The sequence below is a fragment of the Pantherophis guttatus genome, chromosome 17, assembly GCF_059756535.1.
Source record: "Pantherophis guttatus breed Tessera chromosome 17, ASM5975653v1, whole genome shotgun sequence".
In the NCBI taxonomy this organism is placed as follows: Eukaryota; Metazoa; Chordata; class Lepidosauria; order Squamata; family Colubridae; genus Pantherophis; species Pantherophis guttatus.
In genome coordinates, this window is record NC_142079.1 from 469,501 (window position 1) to 483,420 (window position 13,920).

Genomic DNA, 13,920 nt, shown 5'->3' on the forward strand with positions numbered 1-13,920 from the left:
TTGTTATGCACATCACCGGGAGAAGGCAGCTTCATGAAGCCTCTTAATGTGATGATTAATTGAAGCTGGCTTTCACCAAGAGAAATGGGGGGGGGGTTGAGCCTACTGGTCAACTCTTTCTGAGAGAGAGAGAGAGAGAGAGAGAGAGAGAGAGAGGGAGGGAGAGCAGCTGAGGACTGTGAACCCTTATCCTCCGTATCCCTTTGCTGTCCCAGGAGCCTTCCTCATCCCCTACATGCTGATGGCCGTCTTCGGAGGGGTGCCCCTTTTCTACATGGAGCTGGCTCTGGGGCAATTCCATCGGGTCGGAGCCATACCCATCTGGAAGAACATCTGTCCCATCTTTAAAGGTAACTAGCCAGCCAAACAAACAGCAGAAGTTCTCCCAAAGGGGAGAAGGGGGATGGCCGCCTGTCTAAAAGTGTAGGATCCCTCAAGGGAGGCCAGGGCTTCAAGCCTCCCTCTTAGGTGAGAGGCCGTTTAAATGCTTTTCTGGGACAGGGTAGGGAAGAGATGCAGCCTCTGGGCTTCAGCTTCCACCAGGCACCTGGGGAATGAGGGTCTGGAGCCGCCTCTGCCTGCCCGTCTTCTCCTCCTGCAGGCATTGGCTTCGCCATCTGCGTTATCAACCTGTATGTGGCCTTCTACTACAACACCATCATTGCTTGGGCCCTCTTCTACTTCTGCTCCTCCTTTGCCCGCACCCTGCCCTGGGCCAGCTGCAGCAACCCCTGGAACACCCCCAGCTGCCTCAGTTACTTCGAGGCTGGCAACGTGTCCTGGACCAACCTCTCCAAGTCCCCCGCTGAGGAGTTTTACATGTAAGTGGGGGTGGGGCTCAGAAGCCCTGATGGGGGCCAATTGTCTTTGGGAGCAGAGCCAGGGCTGGTTCATTAGATGGCACTGCTGGCACGGCATGAGCCAAGACAGAGGGCATGCGGCCTCGGAGTCTCGGCATCTGGATGGAATTATCCACATGGGCAAATTCTGCTGGCATTCCTCCTGGGAACCTCGGCCAGCAATGGCGCGTCCTTCCCTCTCTGACCGAGAGCTTCTCTTTGCCACAGGAGGCACGTCCTGCAGGTGCAGAATTCACACGGACTGTCTGATGTGGGCGAGATCCGTTGGCAGCTGCTGCTCTGCCTCTTCCTGATCTTCACCACTGTCTACTTCAGCCTCTGGAAAGGGGTCAAGACCTCAGGGAAGGTACAGGCTGCTTGGGGGTCTCCGCCTCTCTCCTGCAGCAAGGAGCCCCATTGCAGTATCTGTGGGGCCCTGATGCCTCCTCCTCCAGGGGACCCTGAGGGCCAGACCCCATGCCCACACCCCTCCTTTGGCCACAGAAGTGGGCATGGGGCACCAGCCCTTCAGGTGTTTTGCAGGAAGAAGGGCAGAAGGGGAAGCAATGCCTGTCCTGGGATGGGGGGAGGGAGGAGCTCGGCCAAAATGCTGCAGCCCCTCACAGCCTGGTTCTCCCTCCAGGTGGTTTGGGTGACAGCCACCCTGCCCTACATCGTCCTGCTCATCCTGCTGATCCGTGGGGCAACCCTCCCGGGGGCCTGGAGGGGGATTGTCTTCTACCTACAACCGGACTGGCAGAAGCTGAGGAGCATGCCCGTACGTTTCTGCACGTAGCTTTTTGTAATTGCCAAGTTCTTCCTCCCAGGCTGAAATTCAACAGGAGCTGTGCTAGACAAGGTAGCAAAAGGACCCGGGATCTGGAGGCAGAGAGGGGGCTCGCTCTTTCCCCTATGTTTCCATCCACAAAAGGTTTCCATCCAGCCATCGTGCAGGACAGAAACACCGAGCACCCCAAATTTCAGGGCAAACAGAGTTGTGGCTTTTCCCAGCAGGAGATCATGGAAAAAAATCACTTCTGTTGCGTTGGGAAGCTGACCCAGAGCAGTGGGGACCCCCTGTGACTTTGGCTGGCCCGGCAGTGGCCCTTCTCCAATTCCAGCACAATCCTGACTTTTCTATGGGGATCAGAAGCCAAGCCTTCATTCTCCCTTCAATACTGCTGAGATCTACTTGATCCCAGATTCCCTGCCCTTCATGAGCTTTCACTGTTTTAGGTGCCACCCCGCAGAGAGGAAAGAGCTGGCTGGGGCCCTCTGTGTAAAGGGCTGCTCTTTTAACGGGCCACTTGCTCGGGCTCTGTCCCGTGACTCCCCCTCTCCACTCTTCCCTCTCCTGCAGATCCACAAGAAAGAGGCCCCCATCTGGCAACTCCCCTCCCCACAGAGAAGATCAGAAGGCCAGTTGGGGAGGGGGAGCGTTCTTTCCCTTGCTTTTCTTTGGCTCCCTTAGAAATGCAAATCAGGAATTGAATCACACATGTCATTTGCTGTCTGGGGGGAATTGATTCGGGTGCCCTGCTTTCCTACCAAATTGACAATGGACTTCCTGCCCATAATTACCTCTCCTAATGCATTGATGAATTTTCATGAAGGCGAAGGGGGGGAGGCGGGCAGAACCTGCAAGGGGCTCCCTTGCCGCCCTTCTTCGGCCTAGCACACCAAGGGCAGCACCTGCCTTGCAGGAATCCATGCCAGCAGGAATACGGCCTTCGGCCAAGAGTGACCGTATGGCTCCTCAGCTGTCACCACTGTGCCTTCCTCTGCTCAGGTGTGGGTGGACGCAGCTGCCCAGGTCTTCTTCTCTCTGGGGCCGGGATTTGGAGTCCTCCTTGCCTTGGCCAGTTACAACCCGTTCAACAACAACTGTTACCGGTGAGGGTTCGAGGCCGATCAGCTTCCATTTCTCCTCTTAATTGCCCTGTTGGGTGGCTGCACATCTGGATGCCTGATGCTGGTTGAGGGTCAGCCTAACCAGGCTTTCCAGTGTGCCAAGGCACCGCTTCGCCCCTGTGCCAGGTAGGAGCCCCCCGTTGCTGGGTTGGAAGCAAAGGGCCTTGTGCGGCTGCCAAAGAGAGCAGCGAGCGGATCCCAAGGGGAGCAACCGAGTGGATCCTGGCTATCAGCCTGCTGCCTTTTTTCTCTCGGAGGCTGGCACAATATTCTTCTTCTGGCACATCTGTCGGGTTCATGGCTCTGTCGCTCCTTTCCAGAGACGCCATCGTGACCAGCCTGGTCAACTGCTTCACCAGTTTCCTCTCGGGATTTGTCATTTTCACTGTCCTGGGCTATATGGCCGAAATGCGGCACATGGACGTTGCGGACGTAGCAAAGGACAAAGGTGTGTGGTCACCTCTTGTGGGCTTCAGCCTTTTCCCCTTACGGGGCCACAGGAGACTACAACAGCTTCCTCCACTGGGGAGGACCAAGAGGTGCTGGAGTCCCTGGGCTGAGCAGGCAGCACTTCCCCCCCCCCTCACACACACACAGTGAGCCCCCTTTCCCTAATGCTGTTGCTCTAAGAGGCTTGCCAGAGATTAACTAAACCAGACTTCACTGAATTAACTCTGGGTTCAAGGAACAGGGCACCCTCGACTGCAAGGGTGCTGGCTCCCTGCTTTGGAGAAAGCCAACCATGTAACTCCATCATGTTACTGCCAGAGGTTCTGCTTGGCCCCCACCTACCCAAGAGTTACTTTGGGGGTGATGGAAGGCCACGGAGAGCTCTCGAGTGCCATGCTCTGGCTTAGCCTCCCTCTGGCCCATCGGCCACGTGCAGAATTAAGGCTGCTTCTGGTGCCATCCCAAGGGTCTCTTCCAGGGCCCAGCCTCCTCTTCATTACTTACCCGGAAGCCCTTGCCAACATGACCGGATCTTCCTTCTTCGCCATCCTCTTCTTCCTCATGATGGTCACGCTGGGATTGGACAGCACGGTAAGGCCAGTTTCATTTTGCATTGGGAGGACGGGAGACCCTCTCGGCTGCTGCCCTGCAAGTGGGTCAGGCTCCACGTTACGTGCTGTGTGAAAGCTGCTTCCTTATATACCTTACTTTGGTCTTAAAAAAGAAGAGGACACAGGTGGAAATATTTCCAAGGCAGAGACTGTGGGAAAAACCTCCCAATTTGTTTTCCAAGTGATCTGCTGTGAGAGTTTAAGCCTGTCCATAAGCTTTCCCAAGGGCAGAATTGCTCTGAAGTGGACGGAGCAGCCCCTCCCCAACAGCCTCCAGGGCTCAGCCTCTGCCTCAGACTGGGTTCTCCTGGGGGGCGTTTGCAGTTCGGGGGCCTGGAAGCCGTGATCACTGCCCTGATGGACGAGTATCCCCAAGTGCTGGGCGAGCACCGTCAGCTGTTCGTGCTGGGACTCATCACCCTCTGCTTCCTGGGCTCCCTGGCCACGCTGACCAACGTGAGTTATGGCGACAGCGGGCATTCCTTGACCCCTTGATCTCAGGGCCAGGCAGCACCTCTCTGGCTAATGCAGAAGAAAGGCCAGCTGGGATATTGGAGGCAGGCAGAGGATGGCTAACAACTCTTTACTTGTCTATATTTGCAAGGAAGAGACCGTCTTGTTGAATATTTGCCCCACAAGGTAGAGAGTTTATTTTGCTCCTGTGATGGGGGGAGGACCAAAGCAAGCTGGAAGCCCCCAAGTGAGCTAATTGTGGGACTTCTTCCTACTGGAACCCACCCCAAAAGGCCACCCCCTGCAGTGTGGTATCATCCACCTTCAAGGGCTGCTCCCAACCCAGCTCTTCTGGGGGCTTGCAGCCTATCAGAGCCTCCCCCCCTCCAGGTTCACAGCAGGCTCTTTCTTGGTGTTCCAATCCAGGGAGGCCCCTACATTGTGAAACTCCTGGAAGAGTTTGGGGCTGGTTGCTCCATCTTAGCTGTGGTGTTCCTGGAAGCCATTGCCGTCTCCTGGTTCTACGGTGAGGAAGAAAGAGGCTTTGTGGCCCCTTGGTGGGGGGGAGCGGAGGGGAAGAGAGCCTCTGTAAGACTTTCGTTGCCGCCTTCTGAGGCCAGCTTGATGCAGCTTGGTAGAGTGACCGTCCCTTTATGGGTCTCCTTCAGGGAATTTCCCCCCATCATCTCTGAAAATCTTCCTGCGCCCTTCTGACTTTGGAATCAGTATCCCCTTTTGCTCTGAGTATTTCTCCCCCGGACCGTCCAGGGAGAGGGCCCAGCTCCTCAAAGGTCCCTCAGGTAGACTGAAACGTTTGGGCTTTGAGTGGTGAACGGCTTGGACTTCCTTCCTAGGAATGCAGCAGTTCTGCAGCGACGTGAAGGCCATGCTGGGCTTTGGGCCAGGGCTGTACTGGCAAGTGTGCTGGAGAGTGGTCAGTCCGGCCACCTTAGCGGTGCGTAACAGATCCTTCCCCCATCACTGTTTCTTATGTCACCGATTGAGGTTGAAATGGACACAACGGGGGCATTCGCTATCCCCCCCAAAGCTTTTGAGTGAACATCCCCAAAAATGGGGGATACTGCCGAGGAAGATGGGGATGAGTGGGGGAGCAGGAGGAAAGGAAGGCCTGCTTATGGATAAGCCATAAATTAGAAAGAAAAACGTGACCCTAAAGGAGTATTCTGTTAAGAAGGTCTGCTGAGCTTGCCCTGCCAGGCTCTAGAGATCTCCGATTCCTATCTTGCCCCTTTTCAACAACACCAGTGTTCAGAGGACCCATATTTGTGGGTCACAGCCCTCTTGGGGAGCCAACTGGGGCATTTCCAGGAGAAAGGGGTACAGATGCTCCAGCTCGTAAATGGAGACATTACATTTGCTGTGCTTGTCAAATGTATCCTTAGCCCTCTCCAGGGCAACAGCCCTTCGGTTACTGTCCGGTACAAGTGTCCCCTTGGGGTGGAAGGGAAGAATTTTATGGTGGGGCGGGGGGCTTTTAAAGCAGAGAAGATGGGGAGGGGGCAGTGGGGCGGCTGGGCATTCTGCTGGACCTGACTTCATCCTTTTCCTTGGTTCCTGCCCAGTTCATTCTCATCAGCTCCCTCCTGGACCAGCCCCCCCTCGTGCTCTTTGACTACGAGTATCCTGTGTGGAGCATCAGGCTGGGACACCTGATTGGGGTCTCCTCCTTCCTCTGCATTCCCATCTACATGGTCTACAAGCTGGTCTGGACCCCCGGATCTCTGAAGCAGGTCAGGGAAATGGGATCCTAACAACTTCATCCGGCAAGGGGGGGGATGTTTTCCCAGTCAATTCTCTAACACTCGCCCCCACCTCTCTCTCTCCTTGCCCCCTTCCAGCGCCTTGCCCTGTGTCTTCGGCCAGAGAAGATTGCCCGGGAGCTGACCCTCGAGATGGTGGACGTGCCAGCCCCCCTTTAATTCTTGGAGAGCTACCCCCAAAACACAGGCTGTTCTTTGCTGAGCACCCCAAAAGAACACCTGGTTCCAGGCAACCTCCAAGCACAGCTGTATGGGCTGACCCCTCCCAAGTCAACTCTCCAGCAGCCCCTTTTCCTGGAATTGCTGGCTCCCTCCCCCACCCCTCCTCCAGGTTTCTTCTGCACAGCAGGGCTTTTGATCCTGGGTGCGGAGGCTCCGAAGGCCTCAGCCTTCCGACTGTTGTGGGCAGGGGGACCAATTCGCTCGCGGCCTCTGCTCCGAAGGCGTTTCTGGCGGGGCTGCCTCTTTCCCAGAAGGGCTCCGAGACCAGCCAGCGAGCCGTCCCGACTCCTGCTTCTCTCCCGGCGCCCCAAAACGAGCGGCGAGGAAACCGTGTCTTTGCTGGGTTGGGTCACCCTGCTCGCTTCTCACCCCTCCCCCCGCCGTTTCCCCCACGGAAGCCCGGGATGAGCCCAATAAAAATGCCGTCCGCCTAATAATGCATCACGCTAAGGACTCACGAAGTCCTTCCCCCCCCAAGGCTGCGGCCACGAGGCTCGGCTGCACGGCGTCGGCCGGCCGCTTGTGGGGGGAGGGGGACCTCGTGGCAGCCCCGCCCATTCCGTGCGGGGGAGGGCGCTCTGCACATGTTCAGAGGCCCTTGGACCGGGATTGCGAGCGCCTCTCTTGGCCCTGCGCTGTCGCGAGGATGCCGCGGAGCCGCCGGGGATCCGCCTTGCTGGCGCTGCTGCTGCTGCTGCTGCTGCTGCCGCTCGCGGTGGCGCTGGGCGAGGCCGGGGAAGCGGCGGCGAGCGGGCAGCAGCGTCCCTTCGCCGTCCTCCGGAGACAGAACCTGGGTAAGGAGGGCTGGGTGGGACGGCCGGTCCCGGGGCTGCCGGAGCTCCCCTCGCTCCTTCCCTGCCCGGCGGCTCTCCCCTCGCCCTGCTCCTCCGCGGCCTCGGCTGCCCGTGGGGGTCTCGGGAGCTTCCCCGTTCGGGCCGCGCCTATTGCCGGCGCCTGCCCTGCCCGCTGACCCGGCCCCCTTTTCTCCCGGCAGCTCTGCTGGGCAGCGTCTTCGGCCTCCTGGTGCTCGCCGCCGTCCTGCTGGCCGTCTGCGTCTATCGGCCGCTTCGCCGCAGGTAGCTGGGAGTGCGACCGCCGCCTGCTCTGTCCGCCCCGACCCCGGCTTTCTCTCGACCTGACCTGCCGCTGCCGCGCTCCTCCCGGTGGGCTGGACGAGATGCCCCCCCCGCCGCCGCCGATTTGGCCGGTTGAACCTCCTTAACCGAACTAAGGACTACCCCGCATGCAGGTCTTGGTCCCGCGCCGCCAGCTGCTCTTGGTCAGATGCACAATGGACCGCCGAGGGTTGCCGCTCGACCCTGATGGACGCCTGAGGCCGGGAAGAGCCCCGTTCTCGGCCAGAGCCCACAATCTGGACAGGGGAGCATTTTATGGGCTGCCACAGAAAGTCATCCTCTCTTCAGCTGTCCAATTGCCAAGCGCCCCCCTCCCCGCCCCTTTTCCCAGGAGCCTAATGGGGATCTCTCACTGGAGGGGGGTCTAGCAGGCAGAAGATGCACAGGGAAAGCAGCACCCAAAGGCACGCCCTCTAATTTGCCCTTGTGACTGCTGGCATTTCTTACGTGATTCTATGCTTCTTGTTTTCAAGCCATAAAGGGTTTTTCCTGATGTGTATCAGCTACTTTGGGGTAGGTAATAAAACAACGGTCAGTGTGATTTTGCTTAGCTGATCTCCATCTTATCTTGGGGCGATTCCTGTGGGAACCTGGCCATATCTCAGCCAGCAGGACCACCAAAACAATGTGCGAGTGCATAATTTTTGCTCTCGGGAACAAATTACGCCGTCCTAAAATTGCAGCTTGACCAAATCCGTTCCAATCTTCTTTGCAGTTTCCCTTTACTTAGAGAACTGCAGAGGCTCTTTGGAATCAGCCTCCTTTCAACACTTCCCAAAGAGAACTTCTTTAGCCTAAAGAGCGCCCCGCTCACCTCTTTTTCAGGCAAGGAACTCGGCCAGGACAGGAGTTGACCCCACTTTATTTAAAAACACAAACCCCCCAGATTTGCTAGGAGGGGCACGAGAGGGAGTGGCTTGGGAAGGCTACAGAGACACGAAGAAGCAGCCGGAGGAGTCCGAAGGAAAAGGCAAAGCACTCTGGTGTAGGCAGGCGGTGGGCGAGGCACGCGGGCCATAAGACACCTGGCGGCGGCTGAAATCTTTGGTAGGAGAGGAGCTGACTCCGAGGAAGCCCCTCCCTCGGCTCAGGTTGTTACCCACCGCCGCCCCCTCTTTGAGGCTGGAGAGAGTCCGCCACCCCCTTCAGAACAGGCTTTGGCAAAGGAAGCCGGGGTGTCCCCTTCGGCACAACCGCCGAGCGCAGAGGAAGACGGCAGATCTTTGGGCTCAAAGCTTTGGCGAGTGAGCGATAGAGCCCCCTCCCTCCCTGACGAAGAGGGCCTGGCCTGGCCTCCCCATCCAGCGCCCAGGCCGAGATCTGGCGCTTGCTTCCTGCAGGCATCATCCCACTACTTTTCCAGCAGGGAGCGCTGGAGAGCCTCCTTCAGCTCCTCCTCCTCTTCCTCCTGCCTCCGCTGCTCCTGTTCTTGCTGCTCCTGAAGGGAGAGCGCCATGGCCAGCTGCAACTCCTGGTCGAAGGTGGAAGACCCTCGCAGGGGTGGGTTGTTCCCACCACTTGCCAGGAGGCTCTCCTGCAGGGCCCTGTGCGGGAGAGAGAAGCGCTTTCTGACCAGCGGGATAGGATGCCCCAGGGGTCTGCCAGAGCAGGGGGCTCCAAACCTGGCAACTTTTAAGACTTGGGGGAGGGTCTCCTGGCAGAGGATGAAAACGATGGACAGACCAGGCAGCTGCCAAGAGGCACTAACAGCAGGGGGAAGAGGGCAAGCTAGAGCCAGGAGGGCTTGTTCTGCCAGGAGACGGGCCTTGGCACCACTCCTGCCCACCAGTCTGCGGTGCCTTCGCTGGCCTAGGTGCACCCCTGGGGAACCGTGAGGAAGAACCCCAGGTTGCTGGCATCCTTCTCGGCCTTACCTTTGATAGTGGAGGTGGAGGTCCTGGGAGTAGGAGACGTCCCCATTCAAGGGTGGCCCCAAAGGCTCCTGGAAAGATACAGAGGTGACAGGGAGCTCCTCCTCTCACTCTCCCTGCAGCTTCAAATGCGGAGGGTGCTTTGATCCCCTGCGGGTCGCCTTCAGAGCAGCTAAATACAATCCCTAAACGTGCCTGCGGTCTTTGCTTTGAATGTAAAGCCCAACGCGGGTGCCTCGGTCCAATGGCAAGACCAAAGGGCAGCCTGGTGGGCCACACCCTTGACCCCGCGGAGGACAGGGACCAAAACTCACCTGGTTGTGGCCAGACTCCATCAGGCTCTGCTGGATGGCAAACTGCATGATTTCATTGTCTTCGTCCTGCATATGCAAGTTCCGGCCATCGTCTTGGACCCGGTAGGATTTGGGGATCTCGAAGACAGAGGGGTCCACCACAAAGGGGGAGGCCGGAGCAGCTGGAGGGAGGAGGGGTCTGATCAGGACAACTGCCAACACGTTTGGGAATCCGAACGGGCTGTAGCTGTCATTGCCCTCCTTGCCCGAAAGCTACAGACCGCTCTCCCAGCCCAGCCCAGCCCCCAGAGCGACTCCCTCACCAGCGGTCCCCTGGGGGCCTTCGGGGCCCTGGGTTGAAGCCTCTTCCAGGGTGCTGCAGCTGTTTACGCATCCAAAGGTAATCCTAGCGTTCAGGATGTGGAACAAGGGGATTTCTGTGGGGAGGAGAAATGAAGAACTGAGGAGCGGGGCCCACAGGCATCTTGGCCACCGTGTTGGCTTTGTGATGTGTTCCGGATCAGAAGCTCAGCAGAGCCAGAAGGCCATACCGATTTTAACCGGAAACCCAGGAGGGAAGTCCAAGGTGATGAAGTCCTTCAGCCGAGCAAAGTGGGCACTGGTCCTGGCCATCAGGTCCACAATGGGGGAGACCTGCTCCACAAGGGAGAGCGGGAACTCTTCGGACATCCACAGGTTGGCTTTAAATCTGGGCAAGGAAGGCAGGATGGTGGCATGGGTGGGGGCACAATCCTCGGGGCGCCTTTGTTCCCTTGGGACCTATTTCTAAGGGCCTCCCCCACCCCAAGCCAGAGATGCTGTGTGAGATTTTTGAAAGGAGAGCTGCTCGCTTGCAAATATGGAAAGAGAAACAGGAGCCACCCCCCCCCCTTCAAGATGCTCCCAATTGATGAGCGGGTGATGCCTCTTCCTAGGAGAGCAAAGCGGGGGGGGGGGGCTATGCAGGTTAGGGGGCAAACCACAAAGAGAACCAATGGTTTTACTTCTGAGTCCGAATAGTCACTTCTTTGGGCCTGCCAATATCTCTGTCCTTCAAGTCAAACTGGGGTTCGAAGTATTCCTCCGGCATGAGAGCTGTTGGGTTGTTGGTCGAGGCAAATTCTGTCGTCAGGTCCTGGGGAAAGGGCAACGTGAGTGTCCTCAGGGGCGGCTCCCTCCCCGGAAGGCCCAACCCGGCCTCTGGCTGAGAGCAATGGCAGGGCTCGGAGGGCAGATCCAGAAGGCTCACCTGCTGGGCTCCGTATTCGTGCTCAATGGTGCCCAAGAAGGACTCCAGGGGGTTTCGGTCAGCTAGGAGAAAGGGAGAGGGGCCAGTAAGCTCCAAGCTGCTCCCCTCCCCCCAAGACCCCCTCAGTTACTCTCAGCAAGGCAGCCACCTTTGTATCTTCTCTTCTCCTCCTCAGTCAAGTGCTCCGTCCGGATTCTGGTCACCACGTTCACGTTGTTGGCCGTGAAGACCTGGAGAAAGGAGCAAGAATTAGGGAAGCCGGACAGCCTGCTGGCAGTCCTCCCTGGAGGAGAGGAACAAAAGAAGACCGTGAGGTGAGCAGCCGGCCGGGGAAAGGAGACACCGGTGCATGACTCGAGGTGGCTTCTCACCTTGGCTTCATAGTCATTCACCACTTCGCTCCTCTCTGTTTTCCAGACCCAGAAGCCAGAGGTATCTCTGCAAGGCAAACATCCGTTTCCAGGCCTCTGAGCTTCTGGACAGAAACGACTCAATGCTCCCCAAGCTCCCTTATCCCTTGCAGGGAGAAAGGCGGGCACCTCTTGGGGGCTGGGGCTGGTCCCCCCCGCCAATCCAGGGTCACGGTACAGGAGAATAACAGGAGGCAGAGCAAGGGCTCCTGCCTCTCCTACCTTTCAAAGGCGATGTTCCTGGTGTCCAGGGAGGTGCTGAGGATGGGAGAGGTCAGCCGTCGCTCCACCTCCTTGTTCTTTGGGACCATGGAGTCCAGGGTCAGCCGCTTGATCTGCTGCGTGATCTCAAAGCGTTCGGCCGCCACCACTTTGTCATCGTGGTTAACCTCAATCAGCTCAGCCCAGTGCCCGGTATCTGGAAAGCCAAGTGGGAAGGGCTGGTAAAGGGGGTTAGGGTCCCTTCCCCCCTCCCCCCATGGAGCTCTGGCACTGCTCACCTTCCCCTCTGAAAATCAGGCTGCGCCTCCCTCGCTCCCAGCTCATGTTTTCAAAGCCCAGCAAGGTGATATCCACGCGCAGCTTTGCGCCACTCTTCCAGATGCGGCAGACGTCACTGGGGCACACTCGGGACACCAGCGGGACTGTGGGGAGATGCAGGGAGGGCAGAAGAGCTAAAAGATGCCCGTGGGTCACAGGAATCAACACAATTCACAAAATGAATACCGGTTTCCCAGGCTGAGAGGGATAGCATGAACGCGGGTCCAAGAGGACGAATAAACCTCAAAAAGCGGCAACTTGATTCAGACTTACCCCAGCTGGTGAATTCCCACTTCATTTCCACATAAAAATCGGGAGTCTATGGGGGGAAATGAGACAAGAATGAAAGGGGAATGAGGAGGAAGAAGCATGATTCAGCTTCCAGTGAACCCTACAATTTGAGCCTGTGGCATTAAGAGACAAGAACTCCGTACCTCACATTTATAGAACCTTAGAGAAGGGAAACATTGTTCAGCTGATGGTGCAAATCTAAACACATGTACTCAGAAATAGCACAATGGCGGACTCTTGGCTAGGTGAAAGCTTTACGGGCTTTCAGGGGGATTAAATCACCCTAGCAAAAAAGGGCAATCCGTGTTTAGGCCGCTTTAGAACATGGAGGCTACCGGAAGGCCCAAAGGGTTTTCACCCAGATTGTTTATTCTTTCCTGCTCCTCAATCTACCTCACTGATCTTCTGAAGCAATTCAGGGACACCCCCAAGGGTTGTGGACGTCTGCTGGTAGTCACGGTGTTGAAGGACCATGTGGACTATTTCCGGATCGCCGGTGCTGATGGCCTCGTGCAAGACTGGCAGAAAGAAAAACCGAGCTAAGTCTGCAGGGGAGACAATCTATAGGAGATCAGCTTTAGGCCCTACGGAGATGCAGCATTTAGCTCTGGTCTTCAACACCTCCATTTCCCCGCCACCTGCTCCGATTCCTCCTCTGGGGGGGGCAGGGGGCTCACCTGTCCATCCCTGGGCGTTCTCCTTCGTGACATCCGCCTTGTGCCGCAACAGGACGCGGACAGATTCCACGTAGCCCAAGGAGACGGCCAGGTGCAACAGGCTTCGCCCGCGGGGATCCTGCTGCTCAACATCCTGGGAAAAGAAGAGGGAGGAGAGTTCTTCTGAGGACCCCCAGAGCCCCCCAGGGACACTGACAGGATTGTGATCCTTTTGCAGACACACCATGGAACCTACGGAAGCAGCTCCAGCCCTGCGACAGCGGCGTTGCTTCGCTCCGACACACAGACAGGCAAGCTCAGAAATGAGGCAGCGTCCCTGGAGACCCCTCCTCGCTTTCCTTCCCTCCGCCAAGAGAAGCCCCTTCTCCCCCCGGGGGGGGGGGCTGCCGAGTGGGGTGGGCTACTCTTCCTAACCAGACTGGGGAGAATTTGGGGAGGGGGAAAAGGAGAAGCCACTTTTCAGAGGGGGGGGACCTGCTGATGGGAGGGGGGGTCTCCTCTTTCTCCTGATCCTAGCCAGGCCTGGGGGGATTTGGGGAGGGGGAAAGGCGGCTCCTCCCCAGCCGGACCTTCCGCCTCCGGACCCAGCAGGTGCCAACCAAGGGGGAGCCTGCTGGGGAGGGGGCGGCCAGGGCCGGAGGGGGGGAGGGTCTCGCTCGCCCCCCCGGCCGCCTCTCCTGGCCGACCCTGGGGGGGGCGCTGGGCGGGGCTGATGGGTGTGGTCGGATGGGATGCGCACAGAGACAATGAGCGTCCGGACGGCACGGATGCGAGCGCGGCCGGCATGCGAGGCCCGCGCCCCTTACCTCCGCCTCCGGCCACGCGGGGGGCGAGCTGAAAGAGAAGAGCACCTGCGGCTGAGCCCCGGCGCCCGCGGCAGTCTACCTGAGCGCCGCCCCCGCCTCCCCCCGCGCTACCTGGCCCTGCAGGGCGGCCTCCAGCTGCCGGAAGTCGTTCCGCCAGACCAGCCGGTGCAGCGGGAACCGGGCGGCGGCGCTCATGCTGCGGCCCCGACTCCTACGCCGCCCGGCCCGCCATGGCCCGGCCGGCTGAGCACCGACCCGCCTGCTGCCCTCCGCCCGGCCACGCCGCCGCCGCCGCCGCCCTCGCCCTCTCCACCGCCGCCGCCGCCGCCGCCGGGCCCGGAAGGAGAGAGCTCCGCCCTGCGGCGCCGCGGCTCGGCGCT

The 13,920-nt window shown here is 58.7% G+C and overlaps 3 protein-coding genes across 6 annotated transcripts; 2 read left to right on the forward strand and 1 right to left on the reverse strand.

Annotated features, from left to right (window-relative positions):
* The first annotated feature begins 141 nt into the window (after positions 1 to 141).
* On the forward strand, positions 142 to 6,328 carry LOC117672287 (sodium-dependent serotonin transporter-like). Its single transcript, XM_034428931.3, has 12 exons — positions 142 to 350; positions 602 to 821; positions 1,068 to 1,206; positions 1,483 to 1,617; positions 2,629 to 2,732; positions 3,071 to 3,198; positions 3,679 to 3,791; positions 4,136 to 4,267; positions 4,691 to 4,790; positions 5,119 to 5,219; positions 5,848 to 6,015; positions 6,124 to 6,328. The coding sequence occupies exons 1-12, from the start codon at positions 236 to 238 to the stop codon at positions 6,202 to 6,204; spliced, it is 1,536 nt and encodes a 511-aa protein (XP_034284822.2). The 5' UTR covers positions 142 to 235; the 3' UTR covers positions 6,205 to 6,328.
* Positions 6,329 to 6,405: 77 nt separating this feature from the next.
* On the forward strand, positions 6,406 to 7,942 carry C17H12orf76 (chromosome 17 C12orf76 homolog). Its single transcript, XM_060681771.2, has 2 exons — positions 6,406 to 7,061; positions 7,262 to 7,942. The coding sequence occupies exons 1-2, from the start codon at positions 6,704 to 6,706 to the stop codon at positions 7,345 to 7,347; spliced, it is 444 nt and encodes a 147-aa protein (XP_060537754.2). The 5' UTR covers positions 6,406 to 6,703; the 3' UTR covers positions 7,348 to 7,942.
* A 306-nt stretch (positions 7,943 to 8,248) lies between these two features.
* Positions 8,249 to 13,791, reverse strand: ANKRD13A (ankyrin repeat domain 13A). 4 transcript variants are annotated; one of them, XM_087880568.1, is made up of 16 exons: positions 13,652 to 13,791; positions 12,958 to 13,568; positions 12,735 to 12,867; positions 12,451 to 12,575; positions 12,040 to 12,085; positions 11,727 to 11,870; positions 11,449 to 11,644; positions 11,188 to 11,254; positions 10,965 to 11,046; positions 10,817 to 10,878; positions 10,572 to 10,702; positions 10,119 to 10,276; positions 9,891 to 10,004; positions 9,589 to 9,749; positions 9,278 to 9,345; positions 8,249 to 8,947 (listed from the first exon to the last, which is right to left on the reverse strand). In XM_087880568.1, exons 2-16 carry the CDS (start codon positions 12,958 to 12,960, stop codon positions 8,755 to 8,757), a joined length of 1,683 nt encoding a protein of 560 aa, XP_087736694.1. In that variant the 5' UTR covers positions 12,961 to 13,568; positions 13,652 to 13,791; the 3' UTR covers positions 8,249 to 8,754. The 4 variants fall into 4 exon arrangements, with proteins under 4 accessions (XP_087736694.1, XP_060537745.2, XP_087736696.1 ...); XM_060681762.2 differs by lacking the exon at positions 12,958 to 13,568 and having other exon boundaries at positions 13,652 to 13,786; XM_087880570.1 differs by lacking the exon at positions 13,652 to 13,791 and having other exon boundaries at positions 13,541 to 13,563.
* Between the last annotated feature and the right edge of the window lie 129 nt (positions 13,792 to 13,920).